The sequence below is a fragment of the Neopelma chrysocephalum genome, unplaced genomic scaffold, assembly GCF_003984885.1.
Source record: "Neopelma chrysocephalum unplaced genomic scaffold, ASM398488v2 Primary Assembly neopelma1_44, whole genome shotgun sequence".
NCBI classification, from domain to species: Eukaryota; Metazoa; Chordata; class Aves; order Passeriformes; family Pipridae; genus Neopelma; species Neopelma chrysocephalum.
The window spans coordinates 3,039,282-3,055,845 of record NW_020897703.1 but is presented as its reverse complement, the minus strand read 5'-3'; the positions used below and the strand labels follow the sequence as shown (position 1 = coordinate 3,055,845).

The 16,564-nt window shown below is 41.9% G+C and overlaps 3 protein-coding genes across 4 annotated transcripts; 1 reads left to right on the top strand and 2 right to left on the bottom strand.

Moving 5' to 3' along the window:
* The first annotated feature begins 357 nt into the window (after positions 1-357).
* OSGEPL1 (O-sialoglycoprotein endopeptidase like 1) lies at positions 358-5,380 on the top strand. Of its 2 annotated transcripts, XM_027678092.1 has the most exons (8): positions 358-568; positions 720-971; positions 1,598-1,985; positions 2,834-3,038; positions 3,120-3,268; positions 3,830-3,960; positions 4,112-4,183; positions 5,234-5,380. In XM_027678092.1, exons 2-8 carry the CDS (start codon positions 760-762, stop codon positions 5,322-5,324), a joined length of 1,248 nt encoding a protein of 415 aa, XP_027533893.1. In that variant the 5' UTR covers positions 358-568; positions 720-759; the 3' UTR covers positions 5,325-5,380. The 2 variants fall into 2 exon arrangements, with proteins under 2 accessions (XP_027533893.1, XP_027533895.1); XM_027678094.1 differs by having other exon boundaries at positions 358-971; positions 1,603-1,985.
* A 644-nt stretch (positions 5,381-6,024) lies between these two features.
* Positions 6,025-11,496, bottom strand: ASNSD1 (asparagine synthetase domain containing 1). The gene is made up of 3 exons (XM_027678091.1): positions 9,983-11,496; positions 8,188-8,369; positions 6,025-7,053 (listed from the first exon to the last, which is right to left on the bottom strand). The coding sequence occupies exons 1-3, from the start codon at positions 11,462-11,464 to the stop codon at positions 6,792-6,794; spliced, it is 1,926 nt and encodes a 641-aa protein (XP_027533892.1). The 5' UTR covers positions 11,465-11,496; the 3' UTR covers positions 6,025-6,791.
* Positions 11,092-16,484, bottom strand: ASDURF (ASNSD1 upstream reading frame). The gene is made up of 4 exons (XM_027678095.1): positions 16,323-16,484; positions 12,938-12,991; positions 12,356-12,431; positions 11,092-11,557 (listed from the first exon to the last, which is right to left on the bottom strand). The coding sequence occupies exons 1-4, from the start codon at positions 16,395-16,397 to the stop codon at positions 11,487-11,489; spliced, it is 276 nt and encodes a 91-aa protein (XP_027533896.1). The 5' UTR covers positions 16,398-16,484; the 3' UTR covers positions 11,092-11,486.
* Positions 16,485-16,564: the final 80 nt, after the last annotated feature.

Below are 16,564 nucleotides of genomic sequence, written 5' to 3'. Positions count from 1 at the left end.
GTTCTTTGCGTTATTTGGACAGGAAGTGGTAACTGATTTTTAAGTAATGGCCATCATAAGGCTGTGCTGCCTTTGACGGTCACTGCCTTGTACAAGTGGCAGGGACTTAAAGACACGGACCGACCTTAGGGACCGCAGGTCGGGGCGGGGATGCCTCCGGACGGCCGGACAAAACCCTTGGATTAAGGAATCGCAGCTCCGCGGCTGCGCCGTGCCCGGGAAGCACCGCCCCCTGACCCGGCGGGGCGGGGCCGAGCGCCGGGAGGAGCGGGGGGCGGCAGCGGCGACAGGTCGCGACAGGGGACAGTGTAGGGGTGCCGTGACACGGGCGGCGCGGCCGAGGAGCGGCCTCGGAGGTGCCGCCGGGCGGGAGGAGCATCCGCCGGGGATCGGGGCGAGCCCGTGGCCTTGGAGCGGCGGAGAGCACAGAGCTGCCCAGAGCACAGAGCTGCCCGGGCAGCGGCGCGGACACACCGCGCGGTGCTGCTGCGGGGGCTCAGTCCCGGCCGTAGGGCTGCCAGAAGCACCTCACACAACCAGCTTGGTGAGGAACTCTACCCTCTTTGAGGTAAAGCGAGACGTTAGCTCCCAGCTGTTTTTTCCTTAGTATCTTAAATATGATGTGTGGCCATTCATAACTGTAAAAGTAATACCACCTCTTCAGAAAATCAGAGCAGTGCACGTGCTTGAAAACCCTCCAGTAATAATAAACTGTACAGTTCTCTTCTAGACATATAACTGCCAGGTAGATTTTTAACAATGAACAGTATTGCCAAAAGCCTTTTGAAATCGTTTAAACACGGCCAAGCTGCGTGGCTGAGAAGCAGCTCAGCTCACCCTGGAAAACAGTGTTCTCGGAGGCTGGTTTTGGGAATAGAGACGAGCTGTGACGACACGGGGGCTGCTGTGGTGGATGATGCCGGCTGTGTCCTGGGAGAAGCCCTGCACTGTCAGAAGGAAGTCCATTTACAGTAAGAATATACTTCTCTGAAGGCTTTTGCCTTAGTAACTTTTATTGTTATTATTACTTGCAATATCATCCATATAAGTCTTCCATGCTCCATAAAAATCAGTAAGAGGTGGGTAGGTGGGAAGACATATCTCCTGGGCTACAATACATACTGCTTGAGATAGTACTAAAGGGGAAGAAAGAAATGTGCATTTCAAAAGTTTCTTCTAGTATTTTCTTTCAGAGGGGGACAGATTACCTCCCTAGCTTGAAGTAAAAATGAAATCATTGTTACTGTTAAGACCACCAAATGTCTCAATGTTTTTAAGTGAAAATAAATATAAGCATTGGTGGCTAAGAACCTGAACTAATAAGTAAGGGGTTGTGAATATGATATTACATTGTTTTGGAACAGTGTTGAGATGAATTTAAGAAGTATCTGTACCAAAAAGGGCAGGTTACATCATTTTCTGACCTCCTAATGATAATTTAGCTCTCTTCAGTGCCCTTTACACTAAACAAGGCATTTCAGAATGCACTAAGGAGACAGGCAGGACATGGCAAGGTTAAGAGGTGCCTGAAAACTATTTTTATGCCATTCTATCTGTTATGAAACACCAATGGATTGTAATTCTTTGGTTTTACTAGAACAGGTGGAATAATTCCTGTGGTGGCACAGCAGCTTCACAGAGAAAACATCGAGCAAGTGGTAGAAGAGGCGCTTCGTGTCAGTGGTGTTTCTGTACCTGAGCTTGCAGCTGTTGCAACTACAGTGAAACCTGGACTTGCTCTGAGCCTTGGGGTGGGGCTGGAGTACAGCCTGGCCTTGGTGAACAGGCACCAGAAGCCGTTCATACCCATCCATCACATGGAGGCTCACGCGCTGACCGTCAGGCTCACACATCACCTGGAATTTCCCTTCTTAGTTCTTTTGGTCTCTGGAGGCCACTGTATCTTGGCAGTAGCACAAGGAGTGTCGGATTTCCTTCTGCTTGGACAGTCCATAGATATTGCACCAGGTGACATGCTGGATAAGGTAATATTTCCTTACATAAGTGAACCTAGTTTTTTCTTCTATAATACATAATGGTAATATTATCATCAGCCCAAGGACAGTAATTCCGTGTAATATGAGGTTTACTTAACAGGGTTTTTTTCTCTTTTGAACAGACACAAGAGTCTGTTAAAAATGTACACATAACATCAATTGTAACATATGTACATTGATTATACTTTTAGTAAATAGGCAGCCTAACAACTGAAACTGGCGTTGGAAGTTTCATTGACACTGATTATACAAACAAGTTGTATGAATTTGAGAAGATTGACAGTGCTATTTTAAAAGATGCTGTCAGGTTTAAAACAATACATATTAAAACATTTCATACTAGTTTTATTGCTTACAGTTTGAAAAGTGTGGTTTGGCTTTCAGAATCTTAAGTTTTCTGGGTCACTGAGTACAGTCTGTAAAGTTGGTCACTTACAGTTTTGTTCTCAAACACAGAGTTTTAAACAGTATTTGTGCACACTAAGTAAAAAATTGGGAGAGTCAGAAAGGGGACTGTCTAAAGTTGAAACCAACTTTATTCCTGTGCATCTGGTAGTACAGTATGCCAGTCTGTGTGTGTTTCCTATAGCTTGAAAATGGGAGTAATTAATGTCTCCTGCAGAATTTGTTTGCCCAAATTGTTCTAGAATCGCATTTCTAAATACTCTAGCAAAAAAAAAATCCAGCTGGTGTTATGTCTTGTGCTTACTGTGCCCTGTTTGTAATTTCACATTGGATTGGATTTTGTGGTGTCCGGATTTATTCCATGGACTCCTATACAGTGGTGCAGTTACAGGAAGAACTGATTTCAAGTCTGTTGTTTATTCTCTCCTCAGGTGGCAAGAAGACTGTCTTTAAGAAAGCACCCAGAGTGCCAGAGCATGGCTGGGGGGCAGGCGATAGAGCACTTGGCTCAGACTGGAAACCAGGAACAGCTCGTGTTCCGACTGCCCATGAACCAGTATCGGAACTGCAACTTCTCTTTTTCTGGACTTCTGAACCTTGTCAATAATGCCATTGCACAAAAAGAAAAAGAAGAAGGTATTTTTAAACAGTCAGGTATAAACCATGTTTCTGATGACCCACGGTCAGGAAAACCCCTTTGACCGTACATTTTTGTAGGTGTTCAGGAAGGTGAGATCCTGTCCTGCGTTGAGGATGTTGCTGCTGCCGTCCAGCACGCAGTGGCTGTTCACATCATCCAGCGCACCTGTCGGGCCATGCTGTTCTGCACACAAAATAGCATCTTACCACCAAAAAATGCAACCTTGGTGGGTATGCTTCTTCTTCCTTTTTCTGTTTGACTATGTAACATCATTTGAAGATGCAGATGCCTTGTTGTACTTCCTGCCTTGACAGGTGAGGAAGATCTCAGTATGCATTACATTCTTAAAATACCAGGACTGAAGTAATAGTAATATAAACATTTACAAGGAAGTCTTTCATAGCTGGGTTTTAAGCTAGAGAGGTATTTTCTTACCATCTAATTTAACCTCCCATAACACCTTAGGCCACATAATTTGACCTTGTGCTCCACAATACTGATGGCTGTTCTAGCTCCAGTGGAACCATAGACTGATTTGGGTTGGAAGGGACCTTTAAATTCATCTAGTTCCAACCTTCCTTCCACTAGACTGACATGCTTTTATTCAGGAATGTCTTTCAGCATAACAAGCTCACTTAGCATACTCTTTTCTGCTATGTTTTAATCTTCAAATGCCTTATTTATTGCTGTCTTCAGAACTGATAACCTCTTTTTTTAAACGGGATGCTAGTTGAGTGTGACCCATCAGTACTTTTGAGTTAATGCCTTTTTTTGTCACTGCTGTCAGGTTGTATCAGGAGGAGTTGCAAGTAATCAGTATATCCGAAAAGGTTTACAGAATTTAGCAGATGCAAATGATTTTGCTTTACTGTGTCCTCCTCCAAGACTGTGCACTGATAACGGTGTTATGATTGCATGGTAAGAGTTGTTTCTCTTTGCATGTGCTTCTATAATGTTCTTTAAAAGCTAACATCAGAGTGAAGAACCTCTGATGTCACGTGGTGACTGAACCATGTGCCCTATTCAGAGAGTTATGACAAATATTTTATGTAATTGCTTTCTTGCCCAGGAATGGCATTGAAAGGTTACGAGCAGGACTTGGTGTTCTACACGAGACCGATGGCATCCGCTACGAACCCAAGTAAGTGACTGCTCAGTCACAGTCTGTTAGTGAAAAGGGAAGGAGGTTACACTAAAAAGTGGCAGAAGCTGCTAAGGAGCATCTTTGCAACACTTATAAAAGTTACTGTTCAATGTAGTTGTGACATACACATGATCATTTGTGTTTGGTTTGGCTCAGAAACTTAAATTACCATACATCATAACAGTTCTGTGTGTTTTCCTACTATCACTGTGGTGCAGGAAAACTGGAGCCAGTTAAGCTGCAATACTCTCCCTTAGCTTCTCAGTCACCACAGGCATAAGTCAACATGCTCCAAGTCCAACTGTGTATTCAAAATGAGCAATCAATTAAATAAGACCATATCATCTGATAATACTTTTTTTTTTAACCGATAATACTGATTTTTTTAACAACCAGTTAGGTAACGCTTGCTCTATGGCTTTAAGTAGATCTTATACTTAAGGCCAAACAAAATTCTAATATATCAAAAGTACCAGCTGGTCTTAAACTTGGGCTTTTTTTCAGGTTTTTTTTCCTTTTCCATTTTCAGGAAAACAGACTTGGACGGTCTCAATTAAAAAAAAAATTGTATTATAATTTTCACATGAAAAATTATAAGATACTCTTCTTCAAAAATAACTTGCTGTATACATATCAGTGAATAAAATACTAAGTTTCATTTGCTGTAGAAAATACATTATTTAAGATTATCGTAGAAAGAGATACCTGTAGATATCTAGTGCATCTTGCATTCATCAGTTACATGTAAATGCAGTTTAGTTGCACAGCAACTAAAATCAGAATCTAACAACATCCCCAAAAGATGGCTTTGAAACCACAACTGTGTTTCCCGAGTTTGGAATTGCTAGAAATGCAAATATTTCTTCAGTATTAAGATGTTTTTAAGTACAGCTTCAGACAGACCATTTTAATGGTCACACAGTCTTACAGTGCAGGGAACGTGCAGAAACACTGTGACTGTAATTGTAAAAAGGGTCTGTGATGCTGTACATCTGTGTGATATGGCACTGATGTTATTTTTAACAGATATATAATTTTATTTTCTAGAGCTCCCCTTGGAATTGATATTTCCAAAAGAGTTGAAGAAGATTCCATCAAGGTGCCAAGATTAAAACAGATACGATGGTTGGCATCTTAAAAAGTAACTTAGTAAATGCAAATATAAATTGTTCAATAAAAACTGTTTCAATGCTGTTATGTTTACTGACAGTACTTCGTTTACCAGTGTTGAAAATCACCTGTCAGAGAAACAAATGCTGTGTCCTATCACCAAAGTGATTCCAGTTACTATTCCACAGCTAAGCGTTCTTGGTATTAAAACAACTGAAAAAAAAATTAAAAGTGCACTTTCTAATAAATATGAACTTACACAAATGAAAATACCTCCATTGTTTACGCTTCATAACTTATAATAAATTCATGTATTTATAATATATATGATAATATAATATATAATTCATATAAAGTTTATAATTGACACTACATGTTAAAAAAAATCCTCACTTCCATGATTGAAGAGAACAGTTGAGTGCATAGATTTTCAAACAGATCTCAATGTGTTTGCTGTGTCAGTGCAACTGAATTTCAGCAGTACCTAATTTTCTGCTGCTGGTGTAAGAAGCCTGTTCTTCCTTACACAAAATTAAAACTTCGGGGTATAGAAATAGTGCCTTTTAGATTTCTCTTTTTTTTTTGTAATAGAGAAGTTCGGTAAAGCTAATCACAATGCAATCCTTCCATACACAATTAGAAAGACAAGTTAACTCAAGCTTCTCTTCAGAGGCAGTCCATTCCTATTGCTATTTCAGCCCCATGATTGCATCCACATACCCACTCCCTTTTTTCAAGGGAGACCTTTTTTTGATTTGTTTAAAAGAGCTCTTCCTTGAAGGACACAATTAAAAGCAAAAGAGGCAGAGCTAAAGCTAAAAAGAGAGACAGCAAGCTAGGGAGTCAACAATGGACTAAGAAGAGCCTGGAGGGAACTTCCCAGTTTCTCTGGGAACACAGGGAGCCCCAGGCTGGGGACTGCCAACCAACCCATCCCTGCAGAACTGGCCAAAGACTGGGAGGTTGTACAGGATGGCCCCAAAACGCCCAGGGGGTGTGTGTGATGTCTGTTTTCTGATGCCTGATGGTGCCTGGAGGGCAGATCTCCCAAGAGCTAAGACCCCAGACCCTCAGCTCTTTTTGGCTCTGGCAACCCAGGCCAGCTCCTCACCATGCCCTCCCTTCCACAACCATAACCCAAACCTTCTTCTAAAGCACAGCTGCAGGACTAGCCCTGTTCTACCACAAAGCAATGTACTGAATTCAATATATGTGACAAATTGGACAGACTCAACATGCTTTTGGCAACACTGATATCAGGAAGGATGGGAAAGCCAACTTCTGGCTACCTTCTCTTCCCCAAAGCCGAGTACTCCCTTCCCTCCAGGGATGCATTCATAGTGAGTCTCTAATAAAAGTACACATCTACATGTATTAGCTTGATGATTAATAATAATAATGTCCAAGTGCGTAAAAAACCAGACCAAACATCTTAAGAAAACTCCAAAGGTTTACTGCATTTGCAAATAGACTAGATATATCTCAAGATGTAGTTCTACAAATCACCTACTGAAAATAACTTCAGCCTGCTGCACGTGTCAGATGCTTTTTCCCTGTGGCTCTCCAGTTTTGCAATCCGAGATCCAAACTGTACGGCCCTTTTTGGCAGAACAGTGGAGGCTGTGAGGCCCAACTCCTTGGCTGCAAGGCGCAGGAGCAGCTTCTCACCGATTCCTCGAGGGAGAGTCAAGTCAGCTTTTTCTGAGACAGGCAGAGAATTGAGGAATGAAACAACATCTTCATCAAGAAAAGGAAACCTGAAAGAAAGATACACGTGGGGAAAGACCCTTTAAAAATTTCATACGAATGGTTTTGGTTTTCCCTTTTACCACATGCAAAGATTTCAGAGTCTGTATCAATTCCTAACTATAGATGTACCCTAAATCTTAGTATAACAGTACTGAGACAGTTCTCCAAAGCAGTTACTCTGTCCTGGAGAAAGAAACCCCATAATATATCATATTTACACTCAGAAGCCTGGAAGTTTTCAGAAGTCAACCAAAGAGAACAGTAAAAACAAGGATCAGAAATGGTGTGTTTATACAGAAGAAAAATCACGAAGAACAACAGAAACTACAATGGAAGGGCAAGACAAATCTTTAAGTGACACTTCTCAAGATAACTCCTAAATATTTAAAAATACAGTGTGAAGCTACACTGTAACTTCGAAACAAAAATATTTACACAACAAATTCTGACACCATTCTGAATTCCAGGCATTCATACCTAATCCCATGCATGATTAACAGCATTGCCTGTCCACCACTGCAACTGCTCTTGTGCTACACTGAAAATGTGCAACTAAGAACAGATTTGGAAAAACACTGGCACTAAGATCACAGGAAAAAACCTTTCATGCACCCGAGTGGCCTCTGCTACTGGACAACAACTAAGGAATTTTTTGCAAGTTCGTGGTAGCATGGAGGAAGTAAACACAAATAAAAGGATTTGTTAACACCAGGAAATGCAGTGGATATTGTCATGGCGTTACTGCATGGACAAGAATACCCAGCTTTTACATCATGTTGGCATTCTCCAAAGTCAATCCCCAAACGACCACACAAGAACACCTCAAAGTTGTGCACAAGACCATTCCACTTAAAATGATAAAACGTACTTGATTTTTCCTATTTCATCTTTTGCTGCTTCTTAAAACTTCTGGATGGAAGCAGTCAAGTTACTAAATTTCCTTAAGTAACTCTTCCACAGTACTACAGGCTACCTTTTTAAAAACAAAACCAAAAAACTCCACAACACAATACAGGTTAGCAAAATTGCAACACAACTAGAGAATAAAACACACAGAAGTTTCAATTAAGCTTTTTGTTGGAGTGTTAGAAACTGCATCTAACTTGCAAAACCAGTTTTGCTTCATGTTAAAACAATAATACCTGGCTTCTTTTCCGTGATCACCGATAATCCTGTCATCTCTACCCAGATTTCTGGAAGAAATGCGACCTAACTCCATTTCAAGTTCTTTATTCAGACCCTTTAAGCCGTATTTCTTGAAGCAAACACGATGTCGAGAATACCCAGCAAGCTGCTCATCTGCTCCAATTCCTGTAAGCACAACCTAAGGAAACAGAATACAACAAAGCTTAGTAGCTGGGCAAGTTAATATGTAACAATCTTAAATGTTTAACTGCATGTTAAGGATATTCATTTTAATACACATCCTCTAAAGGTATTACTTATCACAATGGGATCTGCCTTACACATTTACAAAGTCTGAAACAGTTTCCAATAAAAATCATTGGAAACTTGCAATAGGCTCACAATCAGACCTAAAAGTACACACAAACATTTCTACTGATGCAAGGAAAAAACATCAAAATAACGTCCTATGCACCACAAATACACCAGTATCTTTAAAGAATGTCTGTTAGTTTCTATTACAATAAACAGCATTTGTTAAACACCAGCCTTTATAAAAAAAATTTGTTTCCAAAGATTATGTCGTATATTCTAAATAGTTATCTGAATGTACACCCAGATTAATTTACCAGACACTGGGTTAGTACATTGCATTACACTAAATAAAAATGGCTCATAATGTTCTGTTTCCTTAGTAAGTACAAAAACAACTACTACATCTGGCCCATTGCTGTGCCTTCAACAGCAATTCACTATAAAAGTGGAAGTCTTTTAACAAACAGTCAAGTGTGTTTTACTAATCTGATACCAGTTAGTGGTCAACTAATTTTTTACCAACACAGCAGTACATAACTGATGGGAAAATGACACTTTTGCTTTATGTTTTATTAACTCATGACCCATTTCAACATATTCTGGACCTAGGATGAATTTGTATGTTTTGCAAATCTCAGATGCACATCCTTAAGTAGATCTGCCAACTATATCAACTGTGTTCTACAGTAGTAGTTTTTAAGCAAACTATTGCATTTGTGGGGGTTTCTGTTGTTGGTGGATTTCTTATGGTTTTAGGATCTAGCAATTATTAGAAAAGTAACAGGAGCCTCAAAAAGCAGAGGTGGCGGTTGGCTTGTAAATTCCTGAAATTAAACAGTTCATTCTTCCCTACGAAAACCATCAGAAATGGGGAAGTGAGAAATCAGAATCAAATTCCCAAGAAAATCACCTAGTTGCCAAAAATATTTTACTTCATAGTACATACATGAAGATAAGTAAAGAGCTAGTTTTTGTATTTCTGCCATTCAGACTCTAATGACAAAAGATGCCAAAATCTTTTCTGCCTACACTATTTGCTATTTTATCACATCAAAGGCATGCCTAAAAAAGAAGATATTTTGACAAGTGGTGGGATGCTGGCACAAAACAATATTACTTAATTCACTAACATTTATGTCTAAATTTGTTAACACAGTTTGGACTGAATAGCTGCTACCCACTATTGGAACTGAAACACTGAAAATTATAGATGATGGTTATTTTTTTTTTCCTAGTCATGTTGTTGCTTATCCAAGTTCACTGGAAAGCCATACACATTACATGACAAAAGAACTGAATGCAGTTTTTAACTCTAGAATTACAAAAAGATTATAATTACAGAACTATTCCACATTCTGTCACTGAATTTCAGAAACCTTATGAATGGCAAAGATCCCACCTGATTTCTGAATCAACAGAACTGTTTTTACATTCATAAGTCATAACTGATGTTTTACAAACATAAGGCAGAAAATAAACAAACAAAAAAATCAGTACCTTTGCAGGACTTTTATATGGTTTCAGTTCTCCTTGGCTACTAATAAAACCCTCCCCTCTGGAAGCAAACCAAACTGCACAGCCAATGCTGTCATCCAAGACTGTGTCCAGCGGATAGATTAAGTGATTAATGCGCTGTTTTCTTATCTTTTTCAATTCCTCTAGTGTAACATTAATTTCCACAAAGTTCCAGGTTCTTGAAGGGTTAATGGTTTCTAATTCCTTCAATCCTGCCCTACCAGTGATTCTGTCAGGAACATCAAAGCAAGATAAATGAGCACCACTTTTAGCATGAAGATCTTGGCAGGTTTCTTGAGGACAAAGCAAATCAAGCTGAACTTCATGGTTGGTGTGTCTTTTAGTGGTACCCTTGTGCTTAGCTTGTTCTTTCATCATGAAAGCTACGTTGAGAAGATCAATTGGCTCCTCCACAGGCACATGTTTATCAGCAAGGGCTGCAATAACCATAGAATCAATGCCACCAGAAAAGAGCACTGCAACATGTGCTTTCTTATGAGACATGCTTGGAACTTCTCTGGTTTCCTGATCTTGATCTCTAAAGAGACATAAAACTCGTCTCTTGACTGCTTCATTGAAAACATCAATAAACTGACACACTAATTTTTTCTTGTGTTCCTCTGCGAGAAATCCTTGGAGGGTTTCTACAGAAACCACATGGATAATGTTGCTACTATTAGTGCCTGGACATTCACCTGAAGCTTCAGAAATAGCTGTATTTAAGGGGATAACTGGTGCTCTGAGACATAGCTTTGATTCATTCACCACAAGATGTATGTGGCTTGGCAAATCTTTCGACACTTGGTCAAGAACATTAATGAATGTTTCTTCTGTTGCTTTCTCAGTGTAGCAGTACTTCCATGGAAACAATGTTAAAGAGAAAGATTTAGTTGTTGCACAAGCTTTGAGATCAATTTTGAAAATTCCAGATGCTGGCACTTCTTGCCATTGGTTGCCTGGTTCAGAATAACCACTTACAGATGTGAGACAGAAAGCACTGTCAGCCTCAGGACTGAACTGCCAAAGCAAACTACGACGACCAAAATAATCTCTACCAAACCACAAACTGTGTCTAGATGCTTGGTAATAAATAAAAGACCAGGGACCCCGGAGTGATGAAAAGAGTGACAAAATGTCCTCTTCACTCCTGCATAGTGTGAGATGATGAAACATTACTTGAGTGTCATTGTCCAGATCTCCTACATGCACTCCATTGAAAACTTCTCCATTCCAAAGAAAAACATTGTTATTGGCATCTTCTAGAGGCTGAGGAGTCACCAGTCCCCTCAAGCGAAGTACATGGCCAGAAAACAGACATTTGTAAGAAAGATCTGACACAGTTTTTATCAACTGTTGGCTACTGTCTGGTCCTCTTCTTCTAAGACGGTGGAGTGTGTCTTCACTAAGGAAATCGGGAATAGCACGTTGGCTACACAAAGTAACAACACAACAAATACCACACATTGCGACTTGGAATTCACGTGAACTATTTCTTCATTTTAGCTTTTTCTGAATTTTCCATCTCCTGGTGTGCCTTCTTTAATTCATCTAATGTATCTGTGTAAGAGAGTATTACACAAATAATCAGTTTCATAAACAGAAAAGTTTGTATCTAAGAAATAAGTAATTCCAGACACTTGTTCAATGAAATGCTAATTAACCAAAGTGCTGTGTTTGTACACCATCTTAACTGTAGCTCACTGTAGCTTTTTCCTCTTAATTACACAAAGTTGATAATTTTTTTCTCCCAAAGAAAACCATGTTACCATAGGCCAAGTATTGCCTATATAATCAGTATGACTTACATATTTGTAGTAAGAAAAGGGGATTGTTGAATAAAATGTCAACATTATTAACCCAAATCAAAAGAAAGAAAATAACAGTAGCAATTGTTCAATCCAGAAAATAAAATTTATACTTCTAAGTTTGTAAATTTCTAATGTTTCTTCCACCATGACCTCTATTATCCACTCTCCTATCTTCATAATCCCACAGACCCATTCTTTCAACTAAAGATTTCTAACTTAACCTCCAGTTTAAACTTGTTATTTTCTTTCTCCTCATCCTGTGCAATTTTAAATTTTTTTAAGGGACACAGTGCTATTCAGCTGCCCAAAGGGCACTGATAATAATGACTCCTCTGTGGAGCAGATGTTCTCCATCCTTATCTTCAGCACTTGCTCTTTCATCACATCCATAAATCAAGTGAAAACATTTTCACATTTATCCAGTCCAGAAAAAAAAGCAGGTGTCTGAAGTTTATTTTGTATTTGACATACAGCTGTCAGTTTTTCATTTTAATATACAGCTTTTAAATATTCAATCATTTGATTTACGTTTACACTGCAAACTTACTTTTGCATTGAGACAGCGTTTCTGTTCGGTCCACAAGGAAGAATATGTTGCTGTTGGGTTGCTGCTTATAAACTTTCTGCAAAACAAAAACCACGCTTTAAGTGGTTTGTTTCTGCAAAACAAAACCAGGTATTAAGTCACAGCAACAGACTGTGAACCACACTGCAGCAGAAGCTGGTGTGGGTCTACCAAGATAAGCCTTCACTTTAATGCCAGAAGTACAAGTTCTGCCCTAAGAACACCAACATTCTAATGTTGTATCATCAAAAACATGTAACGATCAACCCATGACTATTCTGCATTTCTCTTTTCTAATTTAAACACGTGCACAGAAAAAGTAGGAATACCTCATGAAGTCTTCTGATCGACTCAAACATCTCACTGAAATAACTCAGATACTGCACAAGGGCACATAACCAAATCGTGTGCAGGACAAGTTATTGTGAGAACAGACCACAAGTGTATTAAAATCTGTATTAAAACAAATTAAAGACAGCATGCTCTGATTTTGTTTCCCCTCTTGTCTCTATGCTTATTTCTCCTCTAAAATAAAATAGTCAAAACAAATTTGTAAATACTTACCCTGTTCTTCTTCAAATTAGAAAGCTCATCTACTACGACCTTCTGCTCTTTAATCTGAAAGATGAAAGATGCACTTTCATTATTAAAAATAAACCACCGTGTTATAATCCTAGTGGTGAACATTCTTACTGATATTTTAAGAAAGCTACATGCATATATAGCTGCTGTTCTCCAAATGAACCACTGAAGACAAAGTAAATATAAAAATGAAATACTTAAAGTAACTGCTCTAGAAACAGGTTATCTTGCATACACTGGTATTTCTCCTCCCCTCACAAGCAATCATTACTGGGAAGCCAGAGTACCTCTAGCAATTTATTATCAGAGAGCACATTTTTCTCCCCCAGAAGAAAACATGTACACAACTAATACAACATCAAATAACTTTAGAAAACAAATTTAGCATAATATCAAGAATACACTTTACAATCACAGATATGATCCAGATTCAAAATGAAATTAATGAAAATCCAAATACACTAAAATTGTATTAAGAGCAATGGGAGCCTTTCTCTTGCTTTGGATTTTTGCATTAACTTCCTTAGTGGGATTTTCCACTCTATGTTGCACTGATAGATGTGGCAGGTTTTCCTATTTTCTTTTACAACAGCTCTGAATGGTAAAAAGCAATAAGAAGGACTGTCATAAAAGCCAAAAACTGGAACAAAATCTGGTCAGAGGACACAACGGTTTTTGTTAGAAGGAAACAATATGGTTTGGGGTTTTTTTCCTTCGTGTCTCCTGGAATTGGTGGCACAGCACGAAGCTACTGCAGAGGGACGACACCCAAACTGAACATGGCACACTGAAAGTACAACTTCTCCAGCCGCTACATCAACAGGCAAAACAGCACTGCCATCCTTAGCTAAGGACTAAACCATCAACCTGCAGCTCCGTTATGTCCCAGCTTTGTAGCTTCCCAGGTGTAGTGGTTTGAGCCAGGTTTTCCCCCTGAAACTAAGAAAGTGGTAACCCCCAGGGGGTGGTGACCCTTGGGGCTTGACCAATCAGTGCTCCTGCAAAATATAAACATATCTCTGGAGACCGGAAAAGAAGCAGTGTGGTACTTCTTGGGAAGAAGAGGTGGCCATGTTGTAGAGGCCACGAGGAGAAGGGGCTCCGGCCCCTTGGGAGCCTCTGCCCCCCCAGCCCCGGTTGGGGGGCTGCAGGGACTCAGAACTGAACTAAATACCTGTGTCTGAGATGCCGAAAGAGTTTTCTCCACTGCGAGTGGGTGACGAAGCAACAGAGACAGCAGCGCCCGAAGAGCAGTGGCAAAGAGCCAACTGATAAGGACCAAAAGGAGCAACACAAGCCGGTATGCAGCTAAGGCAGACACGGAGGTGTCTGAGGAGAAGGAAAAGCAGCAACAGAACAAGAGAACCGAGCCAGCAGCAGGAAGAGAGTTCCGGAGGGTAAGAACTGGACAAACCAAAACCCCCAAACTCGCTAGAGACCCCTCTGAGAAAGAGGAGGGGGTGGTGGACTGAGTGGAGTCCTAAAGTGCAGTATGCACTACAGAGAGGAGCTAGGAAGCTCCGGCCTCCTGAGAGCTCAGCCAGGATGGCCAAAGGAATGTGTGTGGAGGGGGTGACCTTAGGCTTTCCCCCCCTTTGCTGCAGCTTCAGAGAAGCTGGCAGCCATCTTTGAAGCAGAGCACAGAAGCTCTGTGAAGGGGCTTGATTTCCCCTGAAGATACCAGACTGTCACGAAGACCCCCGTGTTTCGTGATATGACCGTGGTGGAACGACCTTGTCTGGGGTTACGTAGTCCACGGAAAGACCCTTCGTTTGGCGTCGAGGGGCCGAGAGGGGCTTGGAGACCCCCCTCGTGTGTATTGGCAAGGATCCAGCTGCAACTGCTGCCTGAAAGAGAAGAAGAAAGCCTACTGCCTAGAGAGAGACCTGTTGCTCAGAGACTGGAAGGGGTCTTTTCTTCTTCTTCTCTCCTGGACTTTTATTTGGAGGGAGAAGAGATTTGGCCCACTGTAAATATTATTGTCATGGTAGAGATAGATATAGAGTTAAGATTGTTTGTAATGTATTATAGTATTTATTTATGTGTATAGTCTTTGTAATATATTCCTTCCCCCATATTGAGTCTCGTGTTTTTGTCTGGAAAACCCATCTTACATGGGGTTGAGATGTGGGTGGGGGGCTAGGAATCAGAATTAGATTTTGGGCCTTGCTAAAACCATGACACCAGGCAATCAAAAACACCACTGGCTCTATACATTATGGCCATATAGAAGTCATTTTTTCACAGAATCATAGAATGTTAAGGGGTTGGAATGGACATTAAAGACCTGCTATGGGCAGGGACACCCCCCATTAGGACAGGTTGCTCAGAGCCCTATCCAACCTGGTTTTGAACACTACCAGGGTTGTGGCAACCACAGCCTCCATGGGCAGCCTCTGCCAGTTTCTCACCACCCTCACAGTAAGGAATTTCTTCCTAACATCTAACCTAGAGTTTCCCTCTTTCCATTTGTACCCATTACTTCTTGTCCTATCACTACAGTTCCTGATGGAGAGCCCCTCTCTGGCTTCCCTTTAGGCCCCTTCAGATACTGGAAGGTTGCAATGAGCTTTTTTTTTGAGGGAAAGCAGTTCCATGGGGTTTGATAGATTCCATAGTGGGCACCAGAGAAGAGCGAGTGAATTCATAGGAGCACCAACCTCTGCGGCTGGAATCCCTTGGGACTTTTTGGGCAGATAAGAATGAAGTTGGTACTACAGAGAAGCCATATGGGGAAGCCATATGAGAAGCAGCTGAGGGCACTTGGTCTGTTCAGCCTGGAGGAGACACAGGGGAGACCCCACTACAACTTCCTTGTGAGGGGAAGAGGAGGGGCAGGCACTGAGCTCTGCTCTGTGGGGACCAGTGACAGGATCCGAGGGAATGGCCTGAAGTTGTGTCAGGGGAGGTTTAGGTTGGATATTAGAAAGAGATTCTTCCCCCTGAGGGTGGTTGGGCACTGAACAGGCTCCCCAGGGCAGTGGGCACAGCCCTAAACCTGACAGAGCTCAAGGAGTGTTTGGATGATGGTGTGACTCTTGGGGATGATCCTGTGCAGGGCCAGGAGTTGGACTCTGATGATCCTTGTGGGACCCCTCCAACTCACGAGATTCTGTGATTCTATGAGAAAACCCTCACTGCGCCTCACTTGACACTTCAATCTCAGCTCGGAGCAGTAGGACCCAACGTGACAACCTGAGAAGCTTCCAGCGAGGCGACAGGGGCTGACTACACACGGGGCGCTCCCGAGGCCCGACAGCACAGCCGCGGGCATAGGATCCCCGGCCTCCGGCAGCCCCCGCCCTCCTCTCCCTCAGGCTGCTCGCACCCGGGGCGACCGGCCCGGCCCCCGCGGGACAGGGCTCACCTGCCGACTCAGCTCCTCCCTGTGGCGCAGCGCCGCGCTCTCCCCGTCCTCCTGCCGCGGCGGGCGGCCCGACATCCCCCCGGCGGGCACGGGGCGCTCACACCCGACAGTGGCGACAGCGGCGACAGCGGCGACAGCCCCACGCGCTCCGAGCCCCGGCGGCAGCGGCCGGTCGCGACACAGCGCATGCGCGCAAGCGGGGCCGCGCAGAACACCAATCAGCGGGCGCGCCCGAGCACGCG